Raw genomic sequence first — 16,577 nt, 5'->3', positions numbered from 1 at the left:
TTTTTTTCTTTGCCGTAAAAAAACAAACACAAAAACAAACACCCTACACACGTAGAACTTAAAGGCATTTGTTTTACAATTAAGGTGAATTTTGAAAACATAAAAATAAAACTAGCTGGTAGGGTTTTGGAATTGACCCCCTAAATGGGGTATTTTCGTCGATGAATTAGTTTATAGTTACTATTCCTAGTTTTATTACTAAATGCCGGGGCACATTGTTACAATATAGCCTAGCGTTGGTATAATTTGACAAAGCTATAGCCTAAGTTATTTCTTATTCCATGATCTATGTGCTAGTGATAATTCCGGCCAAATCAGTATAGCTATTACGCAGATTTGCCAAAAAAAACTTACGTAGCATTACTTGTTGTACGCGATTGCAGGATTTGGGCAGTCGCAGTGCAGCGAACTTTATCAGAATACATTATTGCCACAGATATTGCCACTGCACTGCTACTGTACGACTCAAATGTGAAGCGGAAATATGACAACTCTCGATTCTTCCTATATGTATATGAGGAGTCAAGGTCTGCGATTACTATAAGGTCATGCGGTTATTTTTTACAGTCGTCTTTATAAAAGGCATCTCTGTCATGATAATAAAAGTTTTTGCATGATGAGGCTGCGGAGTCTATATCAACTTATTTTTAAGTAAGAACATCCCAAAATTGCCCTGCGAAATAAGTGTACCGCCTGCTTTAGTAAACCTGCTCAAACACTGACACTAATACTCAAATATTTTGTCAGAATACGGAGAACAGAATTTTGCAGTAAACGTGCAGCAAGAGTGCAGTTACATTAACGTAGTAGTTATTCATGTTACTGCAGCAGTTATTATTAAGGATTTCTGTGACATGCTACAACACGTTCAGTAATATCTGCACAGCTTATTTTAGTACATATTTTTGTATCAACACCAGCAATCTTTTTTACTATAGCTATTTTTATATCCCTTAATTACATGACACGTGCAGGACGTTGAGTTGATGTTAATTAATACGCCCTGCCCATTACAATGCAGAAGCGCCCAGGATTATAGAAAACCCAAAAAGTCTGAGCGGCACTACAATTATTTCGCTAGTCACCTTGAGACATAAGATGTTAAGTCTCATTTGCCCAGTACTTTCCTTCAGACCGAAACACAATAATGCTTACACATTACTGCTTCACTTCAGAAATAGGCGCCGTTGTGGTACCAATAATCTAGCCGGCATCCTGTGCAAAGGAGCCTCCCACTGATATATATTTACAAACTTATTCATGTAATTGATATGCAACTACAAGTTCTATTCTATGAAGCAGACTAACATAATATTATGTACTCTGAAAATCTATTAAATGTCGATTAAACTCGTCAATATAATTTTTAATCTCTTGCGCCGGATCTGTTGACCCTGACGTGGCATCTGGTGCCGCTGCACTAAAACGAGCATACGATCATCGGTAAACAACTTTTGGGGCTCTAACAGAGATAAGAATTTACAACTGCGTGTCATTTTTATTACGCAATAAAATGATAAGACTATTAAAAATTGTGTAAGTAAAATTAGCACTCGTTGGGAATATCCGACATATAATTATTGCCATGATGACAGATTATGGATTTCTAAAAATTGTATTATAATACTAACTGACCCAGCAATAGTTGTATTGTCATATAAATAAATAAAAAAAAAACAATTATTAAATTTTTTGGGGTCTAAAATTAGATACAACCGATTCTCAGACCTACCCGATATGCACACAAAATTTCATATAAGCTCAGCCGTTGCGGAGGAGTTTGGTAATAAACACCGAGACACGAGAATTTTATATATTAGATGTATTGCGGCAATAATAATATGTAACGTAAATTGATGTATCATTTTGAATCAACTTTGAATTACGCGCGGAAATGTTTGTAGGTGTCATGGTAGCCGATTATGACGTCACGCCTCTAAAATGAATGACAACACGTAGAATAACAACGAAACCTGCACGCAACTCGATGATCATTATAGGGGTGTGACGTCATGCTTCAGTTAAGATGGCCCTATTGCCGTATACTTTTATTAAAATTAAAAACTGCGTCATTCTTTAGAAACCTTTCAAACTAAGTATATATTATTTTTCTTCAAAAACCATTCATTCTTCGATACTTTAATACTGACGTCATGTTTGTGCTTTGGAAATATTTTTTAACATAATGAAAGTACAGTTGATTGTCTACTGATGGAACTTTTCTACACTTCTGTGTCGTTGTAATAATTTGCGCCGTGTCACAAAAGGCATTAGTCTCAGCAGTTGCTCCTTCCTACGGGTGTGAGAATTGGAGTAGCATGAATGAAAATATTTAAGCGCTTAAAACCTGTCGAAACAGAATGGAAGAAAGTGAACCTAAGATAAAACTAAAAGACGAATTTAGGTTAGCAGCAATGACAATAGGAACCAATATCATAAACACAAAATCAAACAATATGGAAATAGACTAATAAGAAGTAAGAAAATGACAGAATGATGAAGAGAAATAAAGGTAGACAGTATCGAAGATGGGAAGATGATATTAAAAGGTTGGCAAGAGCGACTTGGATGAGGAAAGCAAATAGATATTTGAGAAGAACACTTGCCTTTTCTAGAAAGCAAGACAATTAAGAAAGTGTTGTGTAATATGAAAATTATGACAAACTTTTATTTATCGAAACAAAATATAACACTTAGAATAATTATGATTAAATGTAACAAATACATTACATTTTATTGTTTGTTAAGAAAGGCTATTAGTTATTATTATATTCGAACACATACGTAACAATTAAGGGCTATTCATCCCGTTTATATTGCATTTCATCAGGCATCCCTCAAGGATCCATTTTAGGGCCACTTTTATTTAATATCTATCGATATTTCCAATTGTATACTAAATTCTAACTGTTTAATTTTTGCGTAGGACCTGAAACTCGCAAAAAAGAATCGTAAAAGAAGGTGATACTCAGTCTTTACAGGAGGATATTGGTAGAATTACTGATTGGTGTCGATTAAAAGGCATGGACCTAAGTCCGACCAAATGTTCTTATATTAGTTTTACACGTAAACGCATTCTCAAAAAATGCGAATATAAAATAATCGACTGGCGACAAAGTAAATTACGATTAAGAGATTAAGACGTTTCAAAGAATACTTATTTAAACATTACAACTTTCTGTGTGTCTTTTTTCATTGGACGCACAGCTTAAAACTTTAGATTAAGAATTATCACAGAATTTTCATCTTGATTGACTTCGGAAGTGTGCATAATGTCTAGATCAGCCAAATAGTATCAGCAGCCAAGTGCAGAATAAACGATAAAAACAAGAAGTGCCTCGTCTATGAGCCTTTCCATCTAATCTAAGATTGGACATCTTTGATAATAATATCGTTTCAGTCAGATACGAGATAGAGCGGCACTTGACTTTTGTTTTGCCGCTTAATTTCGACGTCGTATATACGCCGTAAGGTTAGATTAAGGATTGGTCTCAGCTGCTCTTCAACTAGATACCTTAGTCGCAAAATACGGCAACTAATACAGCGCTACTCGGGCCAGTCTCGAACAATGTGTGACGCTGACGTGCCACATGTTCTGTTAAACTTTGCTATAATTGAAACTAAAATGCTTGTGTTGTAAAACTTTGTAAAAATAATACTACAAGAAATACGAAAGACACTGGGATCATCATCAAGTATTTTGTATTTTATTAATTTCAATGTAAAATAACACGAAGCGTATGTTACAAAATTTTAAAGATGCCATTGAGTGTCAAGATGTCACACTCGCAAGCATCTAATAGTTGCCGTACTAAAAAAGTTCTTAGGTAGTGCGATATATAGTTGGAGCGCAGCGGAGACCAATCCTTAATCTAGGGTTGAAGGTATGAAATATATGATTATGTATTAATGAAATTGTTTACAAGCAAACATCTGGTTAGTTAATTGAAATTAGGAGCAGGTTTCATTATATAAGTAACATTATTTCGGAATTTGCATAGGGAGAAACTCTAATCTTATAAACTTAAAATTTCACGACAAATACTTCAGACGACCAGACGATCTACTTCTTCGGTACCATGCATGCGCCCAAAAGTGACATTATAAACGAACGTACGAACAAAGTAGCACAACACTAAACGAACTTAAAAGCATAATATTATATTATGTATATTATACTAACACTGTTATATTAAAAGTACTTATCAAAATGAGAAAAAAATAATATCTAAATATACCACACGTAAACAGCAAATAATTGACAATTTTCTTTCAATTCCCAATTGTAAGGATTCCTATATTGATTGAATTTTTAATGATTTAAATAATTACGAGTGCCATTCTTATAAGCTAAATTGTCTTTAAAAATACTCGACATAGTTCTATGTCCATTTTCCGTTATAAAAAAAAACACTTTCATTTCGTATCGGGTTTCTTGGAATTCTTTCGTTCACAGCTTAGACATAATTTAGAAATAATAATACGTCTACGGATAGATTTTTCTGTCAGAAAAACAGAGTAGATTTTATTGTACCTATCCAGCCCGGTACACCAACATTCTACTAATAAAAAGCTGATGTCTTAAAAAAATTTTTTTAGTTAATATTTGCGTTTTGGCAAGGGCTATTTAATAGTACGAGTACAAAAGTCTCACTCCGCAAAATAAATTAATGAAATAGGACATTATTAACCTACATTTATATTCACCTAGAATTTGCCTCTCTTACTCTTACAATCGCGTAACTCTTACCTCTTCTGACGACGCTAGGGTTGTCACCTGATAATTTAAAACTACGTTTTAAAAAGCGTCTACAAAAACTGAAACCGTTTAATTATATTAATATAATACTGCTTTTTTAGACGAAGCTATACCGCTGAAAGTCACGCGTGGCGAGTGTAGGTACCTACTATTACATTTGGCTTGCGTATATATATATTTTATATAGATATAAATTATGAAATAAATGGGAAAAGTCATTAATATCTTCTAACTCTTCATATAAGTATGGTGTCCTAAATTCAAATGTAAGATTATCATTTTTTTATTGTAACAATAGCCATATTTATGGCCAAGCTGAGTAAAGATAAGTTTAAACTGGTGAACGTGATTTAATTAATCATAAAAGCAGCCTTACACAAAGCCGCTTCATAAGCATAATTATTATGAGTATGCATTGACGTGTTTGCGTAGCGCTCCTCAACTAAATAGGCAAATTTTAACAGCACTTCACATAATTAACTTACGAAAATTTCATTTTGCATTCGCGTTGATGAATCGGGAACGTTTAAGGTCTGCGTTTCTCGATATGAAATGACGAATTCGTTTCGCCAATTCTGACCTAATATTGCGCGAACTTTATCCTAACTGTCGTACATGTTAAGTAGTTTCTCTTTTCGGAAATTTTCATCGGTTTTACGTTAGCTTCGAAGGCGGATAGGTACTTGATAAATTATTTGTATATTATTATTATAAATAATGGTTATGCCTACATTAGCAAAGCAATCAGGAAGGTTCTACTGATCTTCTGTCAAACTTCTTGACTGTCTTAATCGAGGAGGATTGGCACTATGCAGTTGAACTCAGAAATTTTTTATCAGACCGTCCGTCGGCGGGCTATAATAATATCTTCCCTTTCTTGGCGTTCGTACGTGCAGAATGGGATGTCGCTATGCCAACTTAATGGCTGACAGGCTCGCCCTGCATGTTTCAGTATGACAACTCTCTCTGTTAATAATTATTCTCATATTAAACATTTTATTGAGATAAAACCTTTAGTTGCGAATGCAACGGGCAACTACTAGTATTTTATAAACCGTAATAGCGGCAGAAGTTTTGACAATGTATTTTAGTATAGCTGCTATAACAACAAATATTATGAAAAAAATATGACGAATTACAAAATTGGCGTACCTAATGCAAATTAAAAGACACAAAAGGCATTTATTTCCTCAAAATTGATTCCTTTAAAATTCTTGATGGCATTTCTAGTACTACTACCGCTTTGGACACATATGTACACAAATGGCGCTCTGAGAGAGAAGAAGCGGAAGAGAGAAAAAAATATCTTGTTTTAAGAACATTTCATAAATTCCCTAAATATGAGGTAACGTTATTTTTTTAGTATTTGTTCGAGCGGGGCAGGTCAGGGCGAAGTTTGCCGTGACCGTTAGTCTACATAATATAGAATAATAGTAGTTGCCCGTTGCAAACAAAAGGTAAAAAGGTAAAGGTTTTATCTCAATAAAATGTTTAATATGAGAATTATGATGATGAAAACAGAGAGATTTCATTCTGAAACATGCAGGACAAGCCTGTCAGCCATTAAGTAGGCATAGCGATATCCCATTCTGCACAGACGCACGCCAAGAAAGGGAAGATATTAGTAGGACTAGCTGCTTACGAGTATGTTATGGTTAACAAGGAAGAGGTTTTGAATTACGTCAATAAAATAAATACGTCAAAAATGCTTATAGATATAAGATATATTCAAGTAAATTATTATATAAATGCGTGACCTACCTATAAATTTTAAAAAAATCTTTTGACTCATTTGGATTTTTCTAACTGAAATTATTATTGTTCTTGCTTCAGTGAAGTCTTTGTTACATCTACAATAATAAATAATCTATAAATATAAAAATGAATTGCTGTTCGTTAGTCTCGGTAAAACTCGAGAACGGCTGAACCGATTTGGCTAATTTTGGTCTTGATATATTTGTGGAAGTCCAGGGAAGGTTTAAAAGGTGAATAAATATGAAAGTATTCAGAATTAAATAAAAAGAAGAATTTTGTTTTTCCTTTGATGTGTCCCCCGTCGTCCGATATTTGTTTTGTATGGACATATTTTCTATGAGAGAATTTATTGACGCACGGTGTGACAGTTCTGCTGTAAAACAATTTCATTACAACAACAGGGAGCATATATTACGAAATAATTCTTGACGTTATGAAATATTATTGACAAATTCATAAAAAACAGTATTTATTTATTATGTACAGAACAACATCTGTCGGGTCAACTAGTATTATTATAATTATTTATTACGTACTTTACTGCGCAATGAATAAATGATCATAGCTCATGCCTCATACTGCTAATGGTGTGGCTTCACTAGCGGGCGAAATTTCGTGTCGTGCTGTCGCGCCAATAACATTTTCTACGGGTTAACGCGATGTTCTTGGCTACATCTACGCAGCGAACTAGATCGCCTACCGCGTAACTGGCGTGAGTTATAATACACACATGGTCGGATTTGACCGGACCATCGGACGGACCAGCGTGGTGGGCGTAACGCACCATTAGCTCCGACGTCAAACTCGGTACGGTTCGAGCGGTAATAATAATAATTTTGTGCGATAGACAATAGACAAAATTATGGTCCGCTACCGGACCTCGTCCAATGGTTCGGCGGTACCAAACCCTTTGATGCGCGCCCATTTACCGACATTGATGTGCAATCGTCTGCGCCCGACACACAAGCGATGCAACGAATGGCGAATATTCGCCGTAGCCGCTAATGAAGCCCGAGCATTATACGTTGTAATGAGCAATGAGCATGGCTGTTCAAGGGCGAGGTCATATTATACCTAGCAAATAAGAAACAAACCACATTAAATTAGTTAATTATTTTAATCCTCACTTATGGCATATTGATTTTTGGAAATTTTTTTGGTTAATTTGTGATGGGAATAATAGACGTAACGAGCATATACGAGCTGATGATCAGGAATCATCGGGCCATAAGACATAATAGGTACGACCTATGTGATATGTCGTAACCATAAAAATCGCAATAAGAATATATTAAATGTGACATAGCCGCGTTAAACATATCGCGTCACAGGTGGCCTATGGACCAGCGAGTCAGTAGTGATTATGTATTAATCCGAACGGCGGACGTGAAACAACGATTAATTTAGTATATCTAACTGCGGAAACTCTTCCAAAACCTGCAATAATACCAATGAAACGATTACATTTCATCGGTGTGTAGGCTCTATGTATTTAAATAAACTGCTGTTTATATCCAGGTGATAATTTTTCACTGAGATCAAAGAATATATAATAAATCGTCAACGCACGGAAGTCTCACTCTGCAAAATCAATCAAAGAAATAGGTACTTTTGCGGTCATACAATAAGGTGTACTTCAGATCGCACAACGCTACTAACCTGCATTTTTATTCACCTAGAAGTTGCCTCTCTTTCTATCGCGTGACTCTTACCTCTTCTGATGACATTAGGGTTGCCTTCTTTACCTAAAACTGCACCTACCTAGTGTAACGTCATCTTATAAAAATAGCTCAGCATTTCTATAATATAAATAGGTATATTATAGTATTTTTAAATCAATATTCTTTCATTGTCAAACCTACATTAGTTGCAGATATTAATGTATAGGTTGGAAGACCACGACATAGTCAAATCTACTTAGTATATAGGAAATAAAGAGGTATCATCTATCATGAATGATAATTTCATTATATAATCACTTTAAATTCGATTGTTTCAGCGTCTTTAGGAATCTTAAAAAAAAATAAACTGGATCGCTTTATTTATGTTTCTCCATTTTTTAAATATCGCTCGTGAGTCCCTACTGGATGGCCTACTGTATAGAGGCCGCCGCACGTACTTACGATTTCGATATCTACACGGGGACTGAGACAGGCCTGCTTGAGATTCCTAACTTATTCATGTTGCCGTCATTTTGCATCCCATTCTATTATATAAGCGTTTAATTAATTAATATTTTAATTCAATTATTCAACCGGGTTAATTATGTTAGACACTTCGATTGTTTCCCGAAATTTCATCTAATTTTTCATGGTTAATATGAAATCAGAATAACGGAATGTGGTGTATTAAAATCAGAATTCTTGCTTTAAAGTAAAGGGTATGGAGCCGTCGGTCATTCACAAGACACTTCAAAAGCTAGGTGTCAGCTGTGTTCGTGTATCGTACTATCGATAGATATTCGAGTACCAATACAACATCTGTCGAAGACCGATTACAAGCTAATACATAATAATGAACGAAAACAGTTGAAGTAACTGCTTCAGCTGATATCCACAAGGTCACCTAAGCTCACGTTAATATATTAATTACGGCGCCTACTGTTTAAGCGTATCGCAACACATTACATCACTGCTTACGTAAAATTCTATTTAAGAAATCTCCAAATGTTTCCTTGTTTAGCTTAAAATTGAAAATATACTTTACTTATAAATATATTAAGTAATAATATTACCTAAAGTTTGTGGTTTTTGCCGGTCCTTTTATTCTATTACACAAGAGTGGTTAGTTTTTTATATATGAAAAAGGACAAAAGAGCGTACCAACGGTATTAAGTAATACCTGGTACCTGATGTTAAGTAATCACCGTGACCCACATTTTCCTTCAATATGTATCACAGGAATAACAACACGTCACCAGCCTTTTACAAATGTGTACGCCTTTTTTTTTAAGGTATCCATGTCATATTGTCCTGGAAACCACACCGGTTAGCTCATTTGCACAGTTTGGTTGTATGTGGAAGAAAGTTCGGTGAAAACCCCACTGTAGAGCAACAAAACACATTGATAGTGAGGATCTTGGGACGAATACAACGGGACACACTGATAAATGTGCTAGAAGACACACATTGAAGCTATGTTTCTACACAACGGAGATGTCCATATCATTGATTGATTGAAATATCTATTTTCTAAAGAACACATTGTTAACACCATTATCTATGATCATTGAAACATCATGTATAATGTCTTAAAAATGTATTTAAAGATATATCACTGGCTTGAATGTATTTTCCATAAAAGAAGATTTTTGCTTATACTCAAGTTTATTAACCCAAAGGCACACATTTCTCATGCGCTGATTCTTCTGGTGTTTGGTACAAAAAAATATGGGTAGGTGATCACTTAACATCCTGTAACTCAAATGCTTCTTGATTGTGCTGTTTCACAAAAAATAAACAGAATAAAAAGTAACAGAATTCAAACTCACCGATCTTCAGGTGCAAGATTGCTAACTAGTTGTAGTGCAGCAAAGAAGGATGCGGCATTGCAAGCTCCGAGTACCCACAACACTACAGTGTGGTGTTGTGCCTTCAACAACCATAGTTAATAAGGACATTATTATACATTAATAAACTATGTAGACTAAGTACCTATAGCATGGTAAAATTAAATAAATTGAAAATCATATGAACTTTTCAAAATACATATTATGTCATATATATCAAACTGTAAATTATTACACTTAAATTTCTTATATTGGACAAAAATTCAAATTTTTTTATATTTTACATCTCTCACCAAAACATTGTTAAACACATCTGAACCGCATGATTCAAACATGTTAAGGCATAGAAACAAGAACTAAGCCTTCCTTTTAAGAATATAATATACAGGATTTGGGCCATGGAATAATTTCAACCTTAAGCTCCAAGTATTTTAGATATTGGAGAGTGATAACTGTAAAGAATGCAAAACATGATATTGAGAAAGATGGCCAATATCCCATTGTAATATGACAATTAATGCCAATATTTAAAAATATTATTAGGTTTAAAATTTATTAACGAGAACATATTTTGTAATAGATGAAAAGCATATCATAAAAGACTGCAAGAAAGAGATATATTTTCTACCCAAGAAATAAGTTCATTTTTAATGCAATCAAAATGAACCTTAAGCGTAATAGTTTTGAAAGATACATTATGTGAAATAATTGGTGTGAGGTATAAAAACATGAAACCTACTGATATTTGACTATTATAATTTAAATGGATCAGAATCATTTCTAATAGTAAAAATAATGTTTCCATAAGGTATACAAGATAATATATACAAGAGCCAGGAAGATGATGTCTATTTATAGATGAATTAAATTAAGTATTAATAACATTTTTAAAACAAACAGCACAACAAATATAAGAACAACAATTATGTGATTCCTTGTGAGGCAAAATAATTATATCTTAAATTATGCTTATTAATATTTAATTTTAATTACCTTAGTTATTCCTAGCTTCATTTTTTTTTGTAAGAAATCTGCAGTTCTATCAAACTAAGCATATAGTTACAGAATTTTTCTATACTAAAACATTTTGTATTTGTTTTCCTGCAAAGAATCAGGATGTAAAATAATAGAATAAATTTAGGCAGGCATTAAGCCGACACAATGCTTCGGAGTTTGATGTGTCTATCAATAATCAAACTTGAAAGTGAAACTGAAAATTTAAACTCTATTCTGAAAGCTGCAACATTTTGGCAATAAAGTTTTGATCAAAACATATTTTTATCCTATCAACAATGACAAAAGACAAAAAATTCTCATATCAAGTGTCAACCTTCTGAGTTCTGACATCTGACGCATTATAATAGATATACAATATGTTTTTCTTGTATCTAGGAGATTTTGACTCGCACGTTTTATGCATCTGCCGACTTCGAGTTTTTTTGAGTCCACTTTATCAGTGCGTCTATGGTGGTAATTATTTTAAAAACGTTTTATGACAGGTGTATATATAAAGTGTGTAAAAGTGTGCCAATACCATATTATATCTATATATATTTACTGTTAACTTGCCTATTGAAATACTTATCTATTCATAGTGAACTTAAAAGAAATAGCACTTATAGCACCTTATTCTCAAAGCAGACCTAGAGCGGAGCCTTAAACAGAATTTGCCATGGGCCCCGCGCTTGATTAAACCGGCACCAGGTGCCATAGACTAAAAAGTGTATGTCCTATGGGCAAGAGGCTCACGGAATGAGCGGTGGTGAGGCAACTGCCCATGGATATTCACAACGAGAGACTGCAAATCATACCCTGTGCTGTCGTCCGCATAACCAACGCCAACCAGTATGTCTGTCGATCATTGTTATCACATAACGATGTCTTTGAGCAGAGGTAGGTAGAGGTCCAACGATATCTATGTGTATATGCTGAAAACGATCGCTTGCGTCAAAACATTGAATTTTGCTGACTGTGTGGCGTTGTATTTTACTTTTCTGACAATTTATACAAGTTTTACTCCACTTCCCGATGTCGATATTCATTGATGGCCAAAAGAATTTTTGAGATATTAATTTACGTGATGTTCGTATTCCTGGGTGAGTAATATTATGTACACTATTAAAAATTTGTTTGCGGAATTCTGTAGGTATGTAAGGACGTACATGACTTGTTGATGTTTCGCAATATAATTCTAGGTTCGTGTTAGGTACATTTATTTTCTTGAAGGTTAAGTTTGGTTGTTGAATGAGTTGTGTTATGCTGCTGTCTCGCTTTTGTGCGTTTGATAATTCTCTGTAGTCGATCGTAGGTGACACTATTATTGTTTCTATTCGACTTAATACGTCGACAATAATATTGATTATTCCACTGATGTGTTGAATATCGGTTGTGAATTCACTGATGAATAATAATTGGCGCGTTCGGCGTGGCGTTTCGTTTGCAGTATGTGTTTTAGTCATAGCGAATGTGAGGGGTTTGTGGTCTGTGAATATAATTAATTCGCGTCCTTCAAACATCTTACGGAAGTGTTTCACTGACTTATAGACGGCTGAGAGTTCTCTGTCATACGCTGAGTATTTCTTCTCCGCCTCTGAGAATTTCTTTGAGAAGTAACCGAGTGGTTGCCAATTATTTTCGATGTATTGTTGTAGGACTGCACCTACTGCATTGTCAGACGCATCGCAGAATATTGCGATAGGGGCATCATGTGATGGGTGAGCGAGTAAGGTAGCTTTGGATATACTATTCTTGCACTCTTCGAATGATTGTGATGCTTCGTCGGTCCATTCAATTATTGTTTTATCACGTTTCTTAACATGGTGTAGGTAAGCGTTTAGCGGAGCTCGTATTAATGCAGCATTCGGTATGTGGTCACGATAGAAATTTAACATGCCTAGAAATCGTCTTAAACCTTCTATAGTTTTCGGTTTTGAATATTCGGTAATGGCTTTAATCTTCTCTTCTGGTGGCTGTATACCGTTTTTTGATACGATGTATCCAAGAAATTTGACTTCCGTTTGGCCTAAGTTACACTTCGCGGGGTTGATAGTAATACCGTTTTCTTCCAATCTTCTGAGAACTATTCTTAGGTGATCGCGATGCTCAGTCTCGTTTGCTGAGGCTATGAGCAAATCGTCGATGAATGGGAAAACGGAGTCCAATCCACGGAGCACTTCGTGAATAAATCGCTGAAATTGTCCCGCATTCTTCAGACCAGGACACATGCGAGGAAATTCGAATAAACCCATTGGTGTGATGATAGCTGTTTTCTCTATGTCCTGTTCCCTGGTCTTCAATTGTTGGCAAGCGCGGTTGAGGTCGATTGTGGAGAATATTGTTTTGCCAGACAGATGATGGGTGAAGTCCTTGACTCTCGGCACTGGATAACGATCGGGTTTGGTTATGCTGTTCAATCGTCTATAATCACCGCATACCCGCATATCTCCATTCTTCTTAGGTACTATATGGAGTGGTGAAGACCATGGACTTTTACTCGGTCTGCAGAGTCCTTGTTGCATCATGTTTTCGAATTCTTTCTTCATTATTTCATAACGATGAGGTGGAATGGGACGAGCACGGCAATGTTATGGAGGTCCTTGTGTTTCAATATAATGTTCCACGTTAATTTTTGGCGATAATTGCATCGATATTAATCTCGTGGTACCGGGGAATTCGGCGAGTATCGCGTGGTACGGGGCCTGTATATCGATACTTCGTATTGTGGCTGAGGTCGTTGACATTATTGGCGCGTTGATTTTTAAATATGTAACGGCATCAATTAATCTTCGATTTTTTAAGTCTACGATAAGTTGATGGTGGTTGAGAAAATCGGCACCTAATATTGGTTTCGTGACGTCAGCTACAATAAACTGCCACTTGTATAGTCGACGGAGGTTGAGATCGAGTTCTAATGTTTTCTCACCATAAGTTGAAATTGTTGTGTTGTTTGCAGCGTACAATTTAAATGGTAGAGGCGTTGCTTTCAGGCCTGGTTTTCTTGGTAGGACGGATATATTAGCACCGGTATCTACTAAGAATGACATCTTTGTTTTCTTGTCTGTGACAAAAAGGCGGTATGAAGTGTGAAGGACGCCGGGTTCCGCCGCAGCTAACGTCCGTTCTAGTTTCCCGATGGCTCTTCTTGAAGCTGCAGGGCGTAGTACAACGTCGTGCTTCACTACCAAATCGGCGATGGTACTAGCAGTAAAGTGTTGGTGAGCTATTGAGGGTGCGGGAACGGTGTTGTGACGAAGTTCTATTGCGAGATGACGAGCGATATCGGTGGCGATGATAGTGTTGAGATGGCCTTGACTTGAGTTCGGCGACTTCTAGTGATAGTTTTCGTATCTCGTTAATAAGGAATTGTGTGTGATCTACCTGATTTGACGTCGATGATTCTGGACCTGATGCTGGTGGCTGGCTGGAGACGGCTGCTACCTCCTGGATTTGCTCCATCATCGTGTCAGCAAGCAACGCTAGTTCCTCCAGTGTGGACTTCGCGCTGAATGACTCGCTGACGGCGAGCACGGAGCGGACGTGGGCTGGCAGCAGCTTACTCCACATCATGCGGAGGGTGGAGTCGGTAACCTTGACCCTTGCAAGGTTACGCATGCGTCGCAGTAGCTGTGAAGGCTTCTGGTCTCCGAGCTCCATCTCGGCGAGTAGCTTCTGGAACTTGCGGCTGTCGCATTCTTCATACACCGATATGAGACGTTCCTTGATTGCTGAATATTGTTTGTCTCTCGGTATGTTAAATAGGATGTCGGAGATTTGTTCGATGTCAGCCTTTTCTAATTGGACGAGCACCATCTGTGTCAGCTGGGCTTGACTCCTCTTGAGATCATCGGTGGCGGCTTCAAAGCTGTGATACCACAATCGCGGATTTTCCCGCCAAAATGGTGGTATGCGCATCGACAGTGAAATGGTGGAGATTTCTGTCGCGGTGGACGCTGGGAGTGGCTGAGCCTGGTTTGTGTCTTCCATTTCTTCGTCGGGTTGATATTCCTCGAGCAGAGATTCGTCGAACAGGAATTCGTCGTTTCGGTGAGCTGGTGAAGCTGTTCTTCGATGTGTAGCCGGGCAGAGGTTCGGTGTTCTTCTGTTCTGGCTTCCTTGCGTCGGTGTTCTTGTTCGGGCTTCCTGGCTTCCTTCCGTCGGCGTTTTTCTTCGGGTTCCTTCCGTCGGTGTTCTTGTTCAGGTTCCTTCCGTCGGTGTTCTTGTTCGGGTTCCTTCTGTCGGTGTTCTTGTTCGGGATCACCACTTTAGAGACTGAGCGTTTGGCGATTAAATAAAACAACTGCTTGACTGTGAGCAATATGTGGAAGATATATATTTTATTTGCAAATTTACATAATATATATACAAAATCCTTAAAACAAGTTCAGAAAATACACACCAATACTAGAGCTTACATTTTAACCAATAGTAAAACGTTTCATTCAATAAGAATTGAGAATAATATTATGTGTTCTATCTCGCTCTAAAACTAATGATATCGCAGTTTGTGTAAACTCGCGTCGAACCTCGATCGTACGATGTCAATGAGCATTCCGCACCTACTCTGTTGCTCATTGATTAGAATTGCATGAATAGCGATCGATCCCCGACGGCGCCCGCGTCCGCGGCAACAGGTAACCAAGGCGGCAGCGCCTTTGCATTCATGTTCAAACTGTCAGAGATGTTCGACATAGATGAAATCACAGCCCTGGCCAGCAGGCTCGAGGCTGTCCGGGACGACCCGCCGTCGCTCCTGCAAGTTATGGCAGACAACGCCAAAATATTCCGTGCCCTCACCGATATAGGGCGAAAGTATAAAAAATTCGCGATGCCTAATTACGTAAGCGGACGGGTTAAGCCACATACGCTCCGTATAGCGTATTTTAACGCCCAAGGCCTTAAGCCTCAACTAGACTTGGTGAAGGAGTTCGCTCACGAACATCAATTAGACCTATTCTTAGTGCAAGAGACATTTCTAAAACCACGTATACGCGATCCGCGTATCGCTAATTACAACTTAGTCAGAAATGATCGCACCACCCGTATGGGTGGTACCCTCATTTATTTTAAAAGGTCTCTACACTGTATACCTATAGATCCTTCGGTCCTCACTAACATCGAGGCCTCTGCCATCCGAGTCAGTATGGCGAATCACCAGCCGATCACTGTTATTTCAGCTTATTTTCCGCCGAACAAACAAATATTAGACACAGATATAGAAGCATTACTCGGCCACGGAGCCGCAGTCATAGTTGGCGGCGATCTTAATGCCAAACACTCCAACTGGAACAGTAGATCCACAAATAGAAACGGAATTTTATTAGATTCTCTCACAGACACGCTGAACTTTTCAGTAATAGCACCCGACGAACCAACACGTTATCCGGATAACGTCGCGCACTGACCCGACATTCTAGACGTTGCGTTACTTAAGAACGTAACGCTCAATGTAAATTCAATCGAGGTTTTTCACGAATTAGAGTCAGACCACCGGCCCGTCGTCCTAAATCTAGGCCCACCGGCCCAACTTTCAACCACCGACGAAAACAGTGATCGACT

At 37.1% G+C, this 16,577-nt stretch overlaps 1 protein-coding gene across 1 annotated transcript in view; it reads right to left on the bottom strand.

The window, feature by feature from the left end:
* Positions 1–11,289, bottom strand: part of LOC126967061 (ceramide synthase) — a 32,878-nt gene extending 21,589 nt beyond the window's left edge. The window contains exons 1-2 of the mRNA XM_050811396.1: positions 11,016–11,289; positions 10,005–10,105 (exon numbers count right to left, since the gene is read on the bottom strand). Coding sequence (XP_050667353.1) covers positions 10,005–10,105; positions 11,016–11,036 — 122 coding nt within the window. The 5' untranslated portion in view covers positions 11,037–11,289. The remainder of the gene's footprint in view (positions 1–10,004; positions 10,106–11,015) is intronic.
* Between the last annotated feature and the right edge of the window lie 5,288 nt (positions 11,290–16,577).

This window comes from Leptidea sinapis, chromosome 12 (assembly GCF_905404315.1).
Source record: "Leptidea sinapis chromosome 12, ilLepSina1.1, whole genome shotgun sequence".
NCBI classification, from domain to species: domain Eukaryota; kingdom Metazoa; phylum Arthropoda; class Insecta; order Lepidoptera; family Pieridae; genus Leptidea; species Leptidea sinapis.
The sequence above is the reverse complement of the archived record's forward strand: the minus strand, read 5'-3'. Positions and strand labels throughout refer to the sequence as shown.